We start from the raw sequence: 17,075 nt of genomic DNA on the forward strand, positions 1-17,075 counted from the left end.
CCTAAAATAGTTCTTCTCATTGTGAGGCTAGTAAATGTTTTTATGGGGAATCTTGGTCTATTGCGGGGGACCGTAAAATCATATACATTTTATATACACACATATATATATTTCCTCTTTACACCATCATCACGATAATGTTGTGACTGACATATTCATACAGTGGTTGTATTTCATTTTATATAAAATACACGCTTCAGTCGTGATGTAGTCTGGTATTATAAGAATTCAATACTTTTCTAAAATAACCTCCATCTTTATCTACAACTTAGAGTCGACGTGAACACTGGATGGTATGGTACCTTTAAAATAACCAATTTCTTGTACATTGCCATTATTTGTCATAGCTTGTTCATCGAGCGTTGCTTTCAGTCCTGGTTGCGAGCTTTTTGTCCTGAAACAAAATTTAATGAATATTTTACTAAATAATATTTCCCTGAATACGTAAATAAGAGCTTTAAGACTTTTGATTTCGGTTTTATGCCCCGCGTATAGCAAAATTTTCTCATAAAATACCTACCTATTACGGATTATGATAGTAATTATATGGTATTTGCTATCACGAGCACAATAATTATTGTTTTAAGCTCGGGCTTTAAGGCTAGCTGAGAGCTGTTGCCCAATGCTGTATTATTCCTCATAAATCTGGCTATCATTTATTAATATTTTATTGAAATCTGAATGCTACATTATAAAGATAAAGATTAGACCATTGGAACAAAAAAATATGTCTATAAAATTAAATTTCACCCACATACCGGTTGTCAGTCTGTTCAGTCAACAACATGTGAATAGAATGTCGGTCAAAAGGCGCTTCTAGAACATTACAGAAGGGTATACGAATAAGGTTTTGATTATTATTTCCAAGTTTTATTTAATTTGGTAGCGAAACACAACACAGAAGAAATACTTTTGGAAGATTTTGATGAATCGGTGAAACTAGATTAGGAAATTTTGCAGATCTTACATTACTCACGCTGGGGTTCCGTGGTGTTCATTTAGGACAGGAATAAAATCATTAATTACACCTCCGAATTAAGAAGAAACACTCAAATACAAAAAGCGTAAGTTGTTATTTTGTTAATTTTTTTATATTGTTTTATATATCTTTGGACTTGTTGTAACCATTGGAAAAAAATTATGATTTACCTGGATTTTGTGACCAACGCGAGCGTAGATAAATTGTTTACAGGTGATTCTGCTAGTAAGATGATAAGGAAAGCAATAAAACATGAAATCACAATTACTCCCATGGATTCGGCTATCTGCAATAATAAATAATTCAAATCAAATCAAAATCAGTTTATTCACGTAGGTCACGGAAATGACACTTATGTCAAAAAAAAATATTTTTCTTATTGAATCTACCGCTACTTCGCAAAGGGTTGAGCTAATGAGAAGAAGAAGCAAGAAACTCATTGCCACTCTTTTATATCAAGATTTACATTTAAGTACATCGATTTACAAATCATTTTAAATTACAATATAATATGTAAAATGATGCAACAGACACACTCAAACGTCAAATAGTCAATGTCTTAGACGAGTAAGTCAAAAAAGTAAATGTAAATTAATACAAAAGTTATTGAGTACAGTAGCTGCATCATCCACATACACCATTAATAAATAAAGGTAATCTGTGAGCATTTTATAAGCGATTATAAATAAATAAATATGTTTATATCCGTACATATATATACACACATTAACTTTTAAGAATCTGAAACCGAGTCTCCGGCAACAGGATCATCCTGCCACCACAAGCAGCGCACGTTCACGAGCATGACGCATGAGCCAGCCATCGCCTCCCTCAACCATATTTTAGGGAAGGGGACGACCCGTCTTATGTCGCCGCCACAAGCAGTGACATTTAAGCGAGCAAGACGAAAACTGTTACGAGAACTCAGCAAACAAAAATAAAATAATCTTAATCAACATAGCATGCAATACTCACCAAATACCTCTACTTACAATTTGACAATTCTGTTTAAACTTGTAATTAATATTATATTTTTACTAACAGTTATCAAAAGCTCGATCCTTTAGGGTAATCAAATCAAAATCACCTTATTCAGGCAGGTCAAGGAAATGACTTTTCATTTTATATCCACCTCCTTTAGCTTAATAAGAAGAAGAGAGCTTTAATAAGAAGAAGTGTCAAGAAACTCTTTGTGACAATCACTCACTCACAACTCATTTCAGTTACAATATATGTAAAGTGATGCAGCAATAATACTCAAACTGCATATACTCAAAAAAAAATGTAAATTAATACGTAAAAACAAGACCTATTGAGTACAGTCACGGCCGACTATTACTGTATCAACAATAATACTAGGCCATGGTACGGTAGATGCATCAATCCACACACACCGTAAATAAATAAAGGTATTTAGCGACCATTTTATTAGCAATTATAAGAAATATAATTTTTAATTTTAAAACCATCAGGTAGAGTTTCCAGCCACAGGATCATCCTGCCACCGCAAGCAGCGCCCGTTCACGAGCATGACGCATGGGCCAGCCATCGCCTCCCTCGACCATATTTTAGAGAAGGGAACGACTCTTCCCACATCACCGCCACAAGTAGTGACATTAAAGCGAGCATGATGAAAAACTGTCACAGGAACTCAACCAAATAACAAAAAATAAGAATATTCATCTAAAATATATTCAACAACACTCACTAAACACCACTAGATACTTATAATTTGACCATTTTGCTTATAGTATAAATTATTCATTTTTCAAAAATTATTCATAATTATAATACTATTATATTTAATTAAGGGTAACTAAAGCTCAAATCTTTTAGAGCAATTCATACCCATGCTTTCTTATCATCTAAATAATCCTTTAAATTGTTAAGGGACATTTCCATTATGTTCTCAGGAAGCTTATTATAAAATCAAACGCAAGTACCGATGAATGACTTGTCGAGTTTACTAAGTCTAGAAATTAATGCCCATTAACAATTTATTTTTGTTTCTAGTATTAATATTATGTTTTTCATATACCTTTTGAAATTTATTGCCATTTTTATGAACATACACTAAATTTTCATATATATATTGGTTAGAAACAGTCATAATTTTAAAATCTTTAAATTTAGATCTAAGCGACTCCCTTGGTTCCATACCATTAATTGCCCGAACAGCTCTTTTCCGCAGCACGAAAATAGAATAAATATCAGCAGCATTACCCCATAATAATATACCATATAACATTATGCTGTGAAAGTAACTAAAATAAACCAATCTTGCAGTTTCAATGTCTGTTAAGGAACGAATCTTTTTTACTGCATATGCAGCAGAACTTAGTCTACTTGATAAATCTTCTATATGAGGGCCCCATTGGAGTTTGGCATCTAGCATTATTCCAAGAAAAACAGCGGTATCAACTATATCTAATTTCTCGTTTTTAAGCTGTATATAGATTGACACTTGCTTAACATTAGGTAAAGTAAATTTAATGCATTTCGTTTTATTACCATTAAGTAACAAGTTATTAGCTTCAAGCCAATGTACAACTTTAGTTAAAGCATTGTTAACAACATCAAAATTTAACAATGATAATTTTAAAGTTACAGTTAGCTCATCATCAAATGTATTAAATCGACTTGATCCTCTTCATCCACCTTTAGTGTTAGATTATTATGAAAATATATAATAAAGACAGTATCATAATGTAATAGAACAGTAGTAGATTGATTCTCTATGTTTTGTATCCACGTGCTGCTATGAAATAAAACTGTCAGTCTTGTCGCTACAGCTATTGCGTTTTATTAGGTTATGGGCCCAGTCCCGTTTTATTGCAAGTATTACTAAAGTTTATTAATTGTTTTCGTAAAAAATGTCGTCTGGTTACATAATTAATGTTCAGAAATTGAAAGGTCGTGAAAATTACGACGATTGGGCGTTCGCGGTGAAAAACTTTATGGTTAACACCATAAACCACGAAGGCATTGATTTGGACAATATTTCATCAGATTTAAGTGACAGTGATCAAGCAAAAACCAAAGCCAAACTAATTATGACCATCGAACCTTCGTTGTTCGTGCATATTAAATCTGAGAAAACGGTTGACACCTTGTGTAAAAAATTTAAAAAACTTTTTGATGACACCGGATTTACTAGAAAATTCAGTTTATTACGTGCATTTATCCATCCAGTTCATCCGCTTAGAAACTAGTGAGTCTATGACTAGGTATGTGTCTTCAGTAGTAGAAACGGCTCAGAGATTAAACGGAACGGGTTTTTGAAATTAGTGAAGAATAGATTGCATCGTTACTTTTAGCCGGTTTACCTGAAAAGTTTGAGCCAATGATCATGACGATTGAACATTCTGGTTTTGCGATAAGTGCTGACGTCATTAAATCGAAACTTCTAGATATGTCTTCTGATGTTGGCATCAGTGGACCAGAAACAGCGTTTTGGATGAATCGTCGACAAAATGTTGGTAGCACTGGTCCATGCAAAGACAAAAGTCCATAAAAAAACATATTTTGCTATTCTAATGTCAGTTGTAAGGATACCTAAGCTATCTTAGGAGCTCTTGCCCGTTCTGAAACCATACTGGGAGTTGGAAAGGAGATTATTGTTTTCAACAAACCACTCAAGTCTTTGTTTAATCATGATTTCAGAAACTTTTGCAAGAGCAGAAGAGAGGGTAATTGGCCTATAGCTGGTAGCTTCAGATGGATTCTGACCAGGTTTAAGTAATGGAATAATTACCTGATTTTTCCAAGGTGGAGGGATGGAACCAAGATCAAAAAGGTTATTGATTATGCTAAGATAATATTCCTTGGATGTAGATGATGAATTTTTAATGAAAGAGTATGGGATTCCATCTACCCCAAGAGCAGAGTCAACTAGGCCATCCAGAGCAAGAAGAAGTTCAGAGAATGAGAAGAGGGACTCTAAACTGTGAGTTGAGGCAAGAGGGATTGGGGGGGATGGAAAATAGTCCATATTTGGAACTGAAGGGGGGGACATCCTATCTGAAAAGGAATCAAGCCATACAGAAGGATCCACATTAAAATCACACACTTGATCACAAAATGAACCTCTAAATTTTTTAATTTGTTTCCAGACAGTTGAGGATGGAGTGCTTGGTTTTAAATTCTGGCAAAAATTAATCCAACCTTGTTTTTTCTTTTTTCTAAATAAATGGGTAGCCTTCGCCGCCACTTTTTTATAATAAATAAAGTTTGACACGGACATGTTTCTATTGTAACTTAATTCAGCTAATTTCCATTCTTTAGCAGCAGCAGTGAACTCAGAGTCCCACCAAGGAGTTGAAATCTTATTTAAAACAAGTTTTTTTAAAGGGAAGTTGTTGTCAGCACATGTAATCATGGCATTAGCTAATTTATTATAATTATCTACTGCATTAAAATGGTTAGTGACTGGAAACTCAGCAATTTTTTTATCAAGACTAGAAGAATATTTAGGCCAATTTGCTTCTATTAATCTATATTTAAGAGATGGGGAAAAATTTTGGGGTGGAATTACTTTGTCAGGGATAGAAATGATTATAGGAAAATGGTCACTACCATGGGAATTATGTAAGATGTTCCAAGAAAGGAGAGGAGCCAGACACGGAGAACATAAGGTGAGATCAACTGCGCTTTTAGGATTTTGAGAAGGTAAAACCCTTCGGGTTGGAGAGCCATCATTGATAATGCAGATTGATTTCATCAAATACATCCAACAGGGAAAGGGCAAAATAGTCAGTGTGACTTGAATCCCATGAGGGACGATGAGCATTAAAGTCTTCCATAATAATAATAGGAGGGGGAATAGACGATAACAAAAGGAGAATATCTGCAATCATAGTTGATTGCGGATGGGGCACATAGATTCAGAGAAGTTCATTACCTTTGCTGTAACAATGTTTATACCAGGATGGGGATTAGGAAGGATAATTGGGGAAAAGGGAAGGGTGCGTCTTATAAATAAGGCGCAACCCGCACCAACACTTTCTGCTCTATCATCCCTAAGGCACATATAGTCGGGGACCCTGAAGTGAGTTCCAGGGACCAGCCATGTCTCAGAGATGGCGATGGCAGAAGGAAGATATTTATTAATTAGGTGTATAAGGCTGGGTTTTTTAGGACGTAGGCTTCTGGTGTTCCATTGAAGAATGGACACTGGGGCCATGAATTTTACCAATAGATAAGATTTGTGATAGTTGATGGGCAACGTTGGACGGTAGGCTAAGATTGTTCTTGGTAATTAAAGAGAGTAAGATTTACAGGAGGGCCTCCAAGAGGTTATCATTCTGTGTTGATGAAGAAGAAGAAACTTGGTGGTTTAGGGCAGAGCCCTTTGGGAAGGCTGAAGGTACATCTGCAATTATAGCTTGATGAGCAGCTCGATCGTAAGGTTTACTCAATAAGGGATTGGAACTTGGAGAAGAAAATACAGTTTTCTTATAGCTGACTGTGGGAGAAGGAGTGGGTGTCTGGCTCATGTGTGCTGAGGAGTAGTTATGGGATACAGAGGGGTTACGGAGAATTTCTGAGTATGGCTTCATCACCTTTGGGCAACGATTTAAGGCCTCCTCATAGGAAATGTTCTCTTGGGACATAATAATTTTAATTGTTTTTTGTCTGCCCAGTTCAAGGCATTCCTTGTTTGTGGCAAAGTGTTGTCCTGAACAGTTAATACAGATAGCATCCTTTTCAGTTGTATCACATGAGCTACCAGCATGAGCTTGAGTACATTTGTAACATCTTGGGTTAGATCTGCATACAGTTTTGATGTGACAAAATCGGCAGCAGTTAAGGCATTGGATTGTAGGGAAAAGGTAGGTTTCAACAGGGAGGGAATTATGGAAGAGGAATATTTTTTCAGGAAGCACTTGACCATGGAAAGTTATTACAATTGTTTGAGTAGGTAACCAAGTAACTTTACTTTCCTCAATGACCTTTCTGTTGAATCTGCGAGCCTTTAAAATCTTACCACAACCAGTGGGAAGACTGAGAGACTCCACAAACTCGTTCATAGATAAGTCCACAGGAACCCGGCGGACTATACCCATCTTGGTTATGTTGAAGTTTGGGATTATTGCTGTATATTTATTGTCTATACAAGATTCATCTAATCATTTAAATAATGCTCTTGATTATCTTTCTGAATATTTAACACAACATGGACTGTCTCTATCAACATCTAAAAGTAAGGTAGTTTTATTTACAAATAAAATAATTCTTCCACCTATTAAAATTAAAATTTATGATGTTGATCTACCAATTGTTAATAATGTTAAGTTTTTGGGTATTAACTCACCCCGTCACTCAAAAATTACTATACAATGCCATAATTCGCACTCATTTAGATTATGGCACTATTTTCTTAATCCCAGCAAACAAAGCAGGTCTAAACAAATTGGACAGAATTCAGGCTAAATGCTTACGTATAGTATTGGGAGCTATGAAATCCAGCCATATTAATGCAATGCAAGTAGAATGTGTGGATCCTCCCCTCTCACTACGTAGACAATTCCTTGCCAATAAATTTTTCTGTAAACTAGCTGGCTGCCGAGCTCATCCCTTACTCCAAAAATTAGAACAATTAGCTGTTTTATACAATGATAATAATATTGTACCTGAAGACAAAAGACCTTGCGTTATAAATAGTTACCACTTATTTTCTCAGCTCTCTAACCCTCTCTTTCAATATTCTTAATTGCCTTTATTTTCTATGCCTTTCAGTGCTCTTACTTTCCAACCCTCAGTAATTTTAGACTTAGGTGTTGATAAATTTTCTATAGAAGCAAATAAAACTTTTTCTCATATAATGGACTCAGATTTTCGACATTGGTATAAAATCTACACGGATGCTTCAAAAACAGACATGAGTCCGGTTGGGGCTGCAGTATGGATTCCCTCAACAAGAATTATACTGAGTTATAGCTGCCCACCTACCACTTCTGTGTTTACATGGGAATCAATCCCCATTCTTGAAGCTATTCTATTTGTTAAGTCTCACAACATGAACAATTATATTATCCTTTCAGTCTCTAAAAGTTGCCTCCAATCAATTCTCTCAAATCCGTTTAAGTCATAAAGTCAGTTTCCCATCATTCTCAAAATAAGAGAAACTTTGAAAGAGTGCTATGAACTCAAAATTAACATAGTTTTAGCTTGGATTCCAGGTCACATGGGCATCTCTGGTAATGAAAATGCAGATGCCTGTGCTAGATCAGCTGCTCATTCAGGTTCCTTTCAGTATTCTGAAATATTCACTCATGACTTGTGCTCTACCCCGAAACCCAAGATGTATGAGAGTTGGTCAAACATTTGGCAAGTTTCCAAAACTTTAAAAGGCAAATTTTATGGAGAACTCCAACCAGAAATTCAAAAACCTTGGTTCTCAAAATGTAGGATTCATAATAAAACAATAATCTCAACTATATGCCGCTTACGTTTAAACCATGCCTGCACTCCAGTCTTTCTAGCTAAACTTAGAATTAGGGATCATTCTCTATGTGATTGTGGCCTTGATGAGGGAAACATGGATCATTTATTCTTTAGTTGTCCCTTAATGCAATCTTCTCTGCATAATTATATACCCGCTGAAGTCCCCCGTCCAACCTCCGTTAAATGTCTCCTCTCCCTAGTTTACACTCCTTTTGTAAATATTTTGTGTAAATATATTAAAATAAATAAGATTAAGTTGTAAATATTATTTAGTACTTATATTAATTAATTATTTAAGTATTTCTATTTGTGTATGTCGTTTATAGTCTTACAAGCATGTATATTATTTGTTTCAGATATTATTAGAAAATAAAACTTTATGTAATCTGAACACCGATTATTACCGTTAAACTTAGAAGACACATACTCAAAGCTTGGTAGTCTAATCTAACGTGATTCTGGCAAATCTGTGGTATATCTTCCACAGAAGCCACAGTAGGAAGAATAGAATAGAATAGAACTAGAGGTCATGCAGAACCACACTAAATATCATGGTGACGTTGGTATGTTTCCACTTTGAATATTATAATAGTAATTGTTAAAAGAATTATAATAAAAATTATATAAGAAAAATATTATAATAGTAAAAAGGTGGAAATTTGCAACTGAGTTGACCTGACATGCTAAGAAGTTGAAAGTTAGGCAATCACTTTAGAAATTCAAAATATTTTAATTCATGCATTTAATATTTCTTTTAATAAACATCATGATAGTTTCACATAACATTTTCTATAAAGTACAACATATGAAGCCATTGTCTGTTATTTTAATTTGCCTGACAGCAATCTGTCAGATATGTCTATATTGTGACATGAAGGTCTACCTTCAATTTTTAATTAGCGATTCATTTCGGATGTATTTTAATTTAGATACCAAAACTGAATTGCCAAGATTTGTACCCTGAAGTGTCTATAACTGAATGGTGTTTGAATCGCTTATGAAAGAATAAACAAAAGAAATTCGTCTGTGGTCCATGGTGTGAGAAAGAGTTAGAGAGACACTGTACAGTCTGTAAAGTTAATTTAAATTTAATGTTTCCTTGTTAGTACTGCAATATGCTTTCATTACAGATGTAATATCAACATTGCAACCAGAAAACATACCATCTAGATCAGATTATAGATCTTATGCAAGAGAAATGTCTATAGGTTGGTATATATGTATTGAATGAATATCTATTGTTCGTATTAACATTTATTTAAAGAACATATCTTTAAGTATGAAACTGTAAATTTTGTCTTTTGAGATTAAGACCTGAATAATTGTTCTCATCTCTTAGAGGCAACTCATAAGTAAGTGTTGATGATCTACATGAATTTGAAATTAAAACATATTTTATTCTTCAGATGACGCTGTGCATCACACTCCATCAAGAAAGAGAAGACAACATGTTATTTTAAAGAAAATGAAACTTTCACCTCATTGTTCAAGTGTTTATCATGAATTTACCAAATCACTAAAGCAGCTAACTTTGATTTAAGAGCTAAAAGTGCATTTTCACAGAAAATCATTTATTTACTTACAGCTTACAGAGAAAATGAATATTGCAAAGAAATTTTTGTGGGTGCAGATTAAATAGGCTTACAATAAGTTTAAATCGAAAATAAAAAATAAAATAAGATAAAATGATATGATTTTTTCTAAACCTTTCCCTTCTGTTTAGTATTATTTATTGGAATTAATTTCCTCAAAATTGATTTCTTTAGAATTACTTTTGATGTCATTTCAAATTTGCAAAATATTTAAATTATTTTAAAATGGCTAGGAGTACCAATGTACCCAAGCAGGAAAAAATATTGAGGCTGTATAACTACCACGCCTTGGCCAGTAACCCCGTGTTTAAATTAAAAGAAAACTAAGCTGTCATTTATGATATGTGAGGTTTTATGAAGGCTAATATTGCTCTATGAGAGTGCCCTGTCTGATGCGTAAGCATCATATTAGTCTGTGGACGGGGCCTTTGTTTATAAACAGAATGAGGTCACCTACCTATGGACATAAACAATAATCTATGATTAAGGAGTATGCACTATGCACACTACATGAAATGTGGCTTGTGTCTATGTATTTATTAATTCATTTTTTAAACAAAATAAGAAATTACATAACATTACACAGTTTCACATGTGTATTCCTGAATTCCTGTACCCACGTTTCACTATGTTTAATTCGCACGTAATAGGGGGCGAAATCTACATTTCTGAACTATGGGCTGCTAGTGAGAAATTTCCTACGAAAAACTCAATAACTGCCCCATTCCATACGAGGATGGTCAAAGATATCCATATTTGACAAAAAAAAAATCGTGAAGAACAGTTTCTTAATAGGAGTCTATTTGAATTATCTTTATTGTATAAAACATTTTTGAAATAAAATGTCAAGTCTCATTTGCCCAGTAATAACAACAGCTACAGTGCCATTCAGACCAAACCATAATAATGCTTACACATTTTTGCTTCACGGCAGAAAAAGGTGCCGTTGTGGTACCCATAATCTACGATTACAAATTTGGAATTATTTTTAATGTAACTTGAAGAAAACTTCAAATAGTTGACATTGAAGTGCTTACGTAATAACTTATCAAAAAAGTGAACTCATTTAATTTCGAACATAATAAACAAATCTTGAATTAAAAATGGTGCAGTGTGTGGGGTTTTAGAATAGACATTTACACACACACAGAGCAGTAAATATCGTGTTTCAAAGCACAATTCAAAGAGTATTAACGCAGACAGGCCAATTTTTTCAACCTAACATATTTAAAAAAACACAAAATGTAAAAAGACAGTTACAATTACACTAGTTTTTATCTTTTAAACGTGTTTTATTTAAATGTGTAACACTCGCGTAAATCAGAGTAAATACTAACATAACATAGTTTCATAATTGGGTAATACATAACTACAGTAAATACAAATTTAGAAGTATTTTCAATGTCAGCTAAAGCAAATGCACATAGAAAATAACTTTGTCTTCATGGCAAAATGAGAACACAAATTGCTTCACAGCTGCAATGAATAGTAGGCATTTTACTATTATCTGATATTATGTCACATCTACGTTTTTCATCTGTTTTAGGTCAAAGAGAGTTCAAAAAACAGCTGATTAGGGTTGAGGGAATCATAGTTTTTACGAAAACTTAGCACTTTAAAAATTGTATTAAAATATAATGCTAATTCATTTCTGACTTCACATAGTCATTAGAGATGACCTAACGAATATCTGGTTCAAAGCATAGTATACTCATTTAGTTTCACCTTGTATAAAACGCTCAGAAGAGAACATCAAAACTAATTCTAAATATTTTTGGACATTCATGAAATCAAAAAAAGAAAACACTTCTTTTGCATTTCCGGCTACTATGACGAGAAATAATGTCGAAGTTTGAGATGCCCAGAAACATTTGCAACACATTTGGTTCACATTTTTCTAAAATTTACAATAGTAATACAGCTACCCAATACAATGTAAATGATAGCTTACATGTTTGGTAACGCTAATACAAACTGTGTTCTATCTTACATTCAACTAAATAAACGCGAAATTTAAAAGAAATTGCAGAACCTAGATCCGTATAAAGGAGCAGGACCGGACGATATACCACCAGTTTATTTAATTAACTGTGCATCATCTCTTGCTGAACCTCTAAGAGTAATTTATAATGCATCACTAAGTATGGGGGCATTTCCAATTAAGTGGAAGATGGCAAAAGTTGTTCCCATTTTTAAAAGTGGTAATAATGAAAAAGTAGAGAACTACAGGCCAATATCTATTCTTTCAGTGTTCGGAAAAAGTTTTGAGACTTTAACTTATCAACACATATATGCTCAGTTTAAGGGTTGTATTAGTCAGCATCAACACGGTTTTATAACAGGGAGATCTACCAACACCAATTTAGTTACCTATACTGAAATTTTAATCGACTCTGTTGACAAAAGAAGAAGAGTTGATGTAGTCTATATAGGCTTTAGCAAGGCATTTGACCTGGTTCCCATTTCAGTTCTCCTTATAAAATTATCAGCATATGGTATAACTGGATCTATATTGGACTGGTTAAAATCTTACCTCAATAATCGGTGTTTCTATGTTGTTGCAAATGGTTATGACTCTATAAAGTTTAACATAACATCTGGAGTTCCTCAAGGCTCGCACCTAGGTCCTTTACTTTTTAATACCTTCATTAATGTATTGATGTAGTAGAAACGACAACATTCCTAGCCATTACATTAGACTTTAAGCTACAATGGGGTGCTCACATAAAAAACTTATGTAATCGACTTAGCTCTGCAGTATTTGCGTTAAAAGAAATTAGGCAGTTGACAGATGTTGAAACGGCTAGACTTGTATATTTCAGCTACTTTCATAGTGTCATGTCTTACGGAATTATATTGTGGGGTAGGGCAGCAGATATTGAAAACATATTTGTGCTGCAGAAAAGAGTAATTGGAGCAGTCTATAAAATGCGTTCAAGGGATTCATTGAGAGAAAAGTTTAGTGAAATAGATATTATGACAGTACACTGCCAGTACATATACGAGAACCTCCTATACGCCAATAAAAATATTAGCCAATTTAAAAAGAATAGTGATGTACACAGTGTCAATTCTCGAAACAAACATAAACTCGTAATTCCATCTACTAGGCTCCGTAAAATTGCTAAATCTTTTAAAGTGGATTGTGTTGTATTTTATAATAAACTCTCAAATGAAATTAAAATGTTACCTATTAAAAAATTTAAATGTATCGTAAAAAATAAATTAACATCTCAGGCCTATTATAGCGTGAAAGATTATTTGAATGATAAAGATAGTTGGAATTAATGTTCTAAATTTTGTTAATGAATATTGTTATACTCATTTGAATGCTATTGTAACTTTTGTACTTCATCATGACTTGCACTAAATAACTTATAAAGTTTTACAGTGAATAAAGATTTTTTGACTTTGACTTTGACTTAATGACCTGCCAAATAGTTTTCAACACTCAACACCCTTCATGTGTGCTGATGACCTTAAGATCATTGAGGATTTTGAAAGACGCTAAACTCTTACAGGAAGATCTAAATCGATTGTATCATTGGTGTAAGGTTAACGGAATGGTACTTAACACAGAAAAATGTTCTTGCATATCGTTCACTCGGGATAATCCTGAAGTTAATCCCTATTATTACCCTTATGTCATTGCTAAGGTTCCTTTAAAACGCCTAAATATTATCAGGGATCTTGGTGTGGTCTCTGATGAGAAGCTAACATTTATTCCACACATAAATAATATAGTCAGTCAAAGATGTTTTGTCCTGAGGCACAGCAAAGTATTCCGAAATGTACACACCAAAATACTTTTATATAACAGCTTGGTAAGAAGTGTACTAGAGTATGGTAGTGTCATATGGAGGCCACATTATGCAACACACTGCCTTCGAATTGAGAGGATACAAAGGCGTTTTCTCTATCATCTAGCTTTCTCTCAAAGAAAAGCTAAAGAACTTTTTTCGTATAAAGAAAGGCTAACATATTTTAATATACATAGCTTGAGCCAAAGAAGAGATTTGTTGGATTTGATGTTTCTATATAAGAGCCTTAACAACATCTATGATAATCCAGATTTAGTTTCCAAGATAAAATTTAATGTTCCCTTTCGATATCCCCTCAAAGCAATAACACTTCTTCAAAGACCTTTTCGAAAAACTGTTCTAGGCAATAACACACCAATTTCCAGGATGTCTAAAATACTTAACGATAGTTGCAAATATTTGGATCCTTTCGGGGACTCACTCAAAACATTCCGAAGTAAAATTTTATTATGTGATAAATTAAATAATTTGTACTATTAACAAAAAATATTTTATATTTAACTGATTTCAATTTAGCGAACTACCAAGAACTATGTCATTGTGTTTTTTTTTCGGTAATAAGTTAATACGTTTTTTAAATTATGTATAAGTACTTCATTTGATAAAAATATTTGTAAGCTTCATATTAATTGCATGCTATATCTACCTTAAACGGTAATACATTTAGAATTAACTTTAGATTAAAGATTTTATTGTTGCTTAAATTCATGTAACTATCACTGGTGGATCGAATAAATAAATAAATAAATAAAATTTGGTATGCAACGGTGTATTTTAAACATGAGTGATGTATCATCAGCAAACAAGACAATTTGATATTTATCCTTTGCAATATAAGGGAGATCATTTATATAAATAAGGAATAATTTTAATTTGTAGTTATGACTTATAAATACCTCAATCCTTTTCAATATAATATTGTTACGTGTAAACTTTTAAATTTTAATAAATCAAGCTGTTTTAATATAAATTTAACTATTAATCTACGAAATTATAAAAATAATTAATTAAGGGGCATTGTAATTATGTTTTATAAATATTTCATTCATTCTCAATATTTAAAATCGTTTTAATTTTAACAAACCTAGCTGTTTTAATATACTAACTATTAATGTACGAAATTATAAAAATTACAAATTAAGGGGCATTGTAATTATGTTTTATAAATATTTCATTCATTCTCAATATTTAAAATCGTTTTAATTTTAACAAACCTAGCTGTTTTAATATACTAACTATTAATGTACGAAATTATAAATATTATAAATTAAGGGGCATTGTAATTATGTTTTATAAATATTTCATTCATTCTCAATATTTAAAATCTTTAAAATTTTAACAAACCTAGCTGTTTTAATATACTAACTTTTAATCTACGAAATTATAAAAATTACAAATTAAGTGGTATGTGGTTTGTATTTATGTGGTATAAATATCTCTTTATTTCTCAATATAGTATAGCATGTAAGCCTTTAAATCTTATCAAACCTAGCTGTTTTAATGTTTTAACTACTAATCTACAATGGTATTATAGTACCTGCATGCGCGATCGCTTACTATCAACTTGTGCGGACACCGAAGACTCAATTAACCGGCCACTAGCACTTAATAATCATCCACTCGACAAGTATTTTTATCGTAAGCGACTTTAACTTGCCTATTATAACGTGGCAACATACGAACACGTATAGTTCGCTTGAGCCTTACATTATAAAAAACAATTTGTGTCAATACAATAGTCTCTCCAATATTTATCCATTCTACAAATTTTTGATACTTCTCAAAATCATTGACAATAATTACTATGCAATTTGTTTTTCTAAAAATCATTATACTCTATATTACACTAACACTGCATCGCTTATTACTGTACTCAATGTTGTCCACACCTATCTATTCTTTAAAAATATACAACGTGAACCAGAAAGGGTATAACATCCCTTCTATGGTACGTTATTTGGGTCATATGCAATAGTATGGTGATGTTTAAGTTTTAATAAATAAATAAAAAAAAAGAAAGACTTCCCTACGAAATAAAAATATTATTATTCAATTTCTTTTCTTAGACAACCCTAAATTTAAAGAGACTGCCAGTTTTAGGCGGAGCCTTTGTTTATAAACAGAATGAGGTCACCTACCTATGGACTTAAACATAAACAATAATCTATGATTAAGGAGTATGCACACTACATGAAATGTGGCTTGTGTCTATGTTATTATTCATTCATTTTTAACTTCCTGTAATTGAAACAAATAAACAAAATAAGAAATTACATAACATTACACAATTTCACGTCTGTATTCCTGAAGGGTTAGAGGTGTATTTTTTCCACGTTTCACTATGTTTGATTCCCACGTAATAGGGGGCGAGCATCTACATTTCTGAACTATGAGCTGCTAGTGAGAAATTTCCTACGAAAAACTCAATAACTACCCCATTCCATACCCAGGCCGGGTACAAAACCCGGTCCGGGAATGGAGTACATATTTTTAATACGAGGATGGTCAAAGATATCCATATTTGACAAAAAAAAACCGTGAAGAACAATTTCTTAATAGGAGTCTATTAGAATTATCTTTATTGGATAAAACATTTTTGAATTAAAATGTCAAGACTCATTTGCCCAGTAATAAGAACAGCTACAGTGCCATTCAGACCAAACCATAATAATACTTACACATTTTTGCTTCACGGCAGAAAAAGGTGCCGTTGTGGTACCCATAATTTACAATTACAAATTTGGAATTATTTTCAATGTAACTTGAAGAAAACTTCAAATAATTCTACATTGAAGTGCTTACGTAATAACTTATCAAAAATGTGAACTCATTTAATTTCGAACATAATAAACAAATATTGAATTAAAAATGGTGAAGTGTGTAAGGTGCCTTTAGAATAGACATTTACACACACACACAGAGCAGTTAATATCGTGTTTCAAAGCAAAATTCAAAGAGTATTAACGCAGACAGGCCGATCTTTTCAACCATAACATATTTAAAAAAACACAAAATGTAAAAACACAGTAACAATTACACTAGTTTTTATCTTTTAAACGTGTTTTATTTAAATTTGTAACACTCGCGGAAATCAGAGGAAATACTAACATAACATAGTTTCATAATTAGATTAGAATTAAAAAAATCTTTATTGGGTAATACATAACTACAGTAAATACAAATTTAGAAGTATTTTCAATGTCAGCTTAAGCAAATGCACATACAAAATAACTTTGT

The 17,075-nt window shown here is 32.7% G+C and overlaps 1 protein-coding gene across 1 annotated transcript in view; it reads right to left on the reverse strand.

Moving 5' to 3' along the window:
- LOC126972411 (nose resistant to fluoxetine protein 6-like) overlaps positions 1-17,075 on the reverse strand; it is a 59,709-nt gene that overhangs the window by 99 nt on the left and 42,535 nt on the right. Inside the window, exons 9-10 of the mRNA XM_050819128.1 lie at positions 1,150-1,265; positions 1-394 (exon numbers count right to left, since the gene is read on the reverse strand). The exon at positions 1-394 is cut by the window's left edge and continues 99 nt beyond it. Coding sequence (XP_050675085.1) covers positions 262-394; positions 1,150-1,265 — 249 coding nt within the window. The 3' untranslated portion in view covers positions 1-261. The remainder of the gene's footprint in view (positions 395-1,149; positions 1,266-17,075) is intronic.

Source organism: Leptidea sinapis, chromosome 26, assembly GCF_905404315.1.
Source record: "Leptidea sinapis chromosome 26, ilLepSina1.1, whole genome shotgun sequence".
NCBI classification, from domain to species: Eukaryota; Metazoa; Arthropoda; class Insecta; order Lepidoptera; family Pieridae; genus Leptidea; species Leptidea sinapis.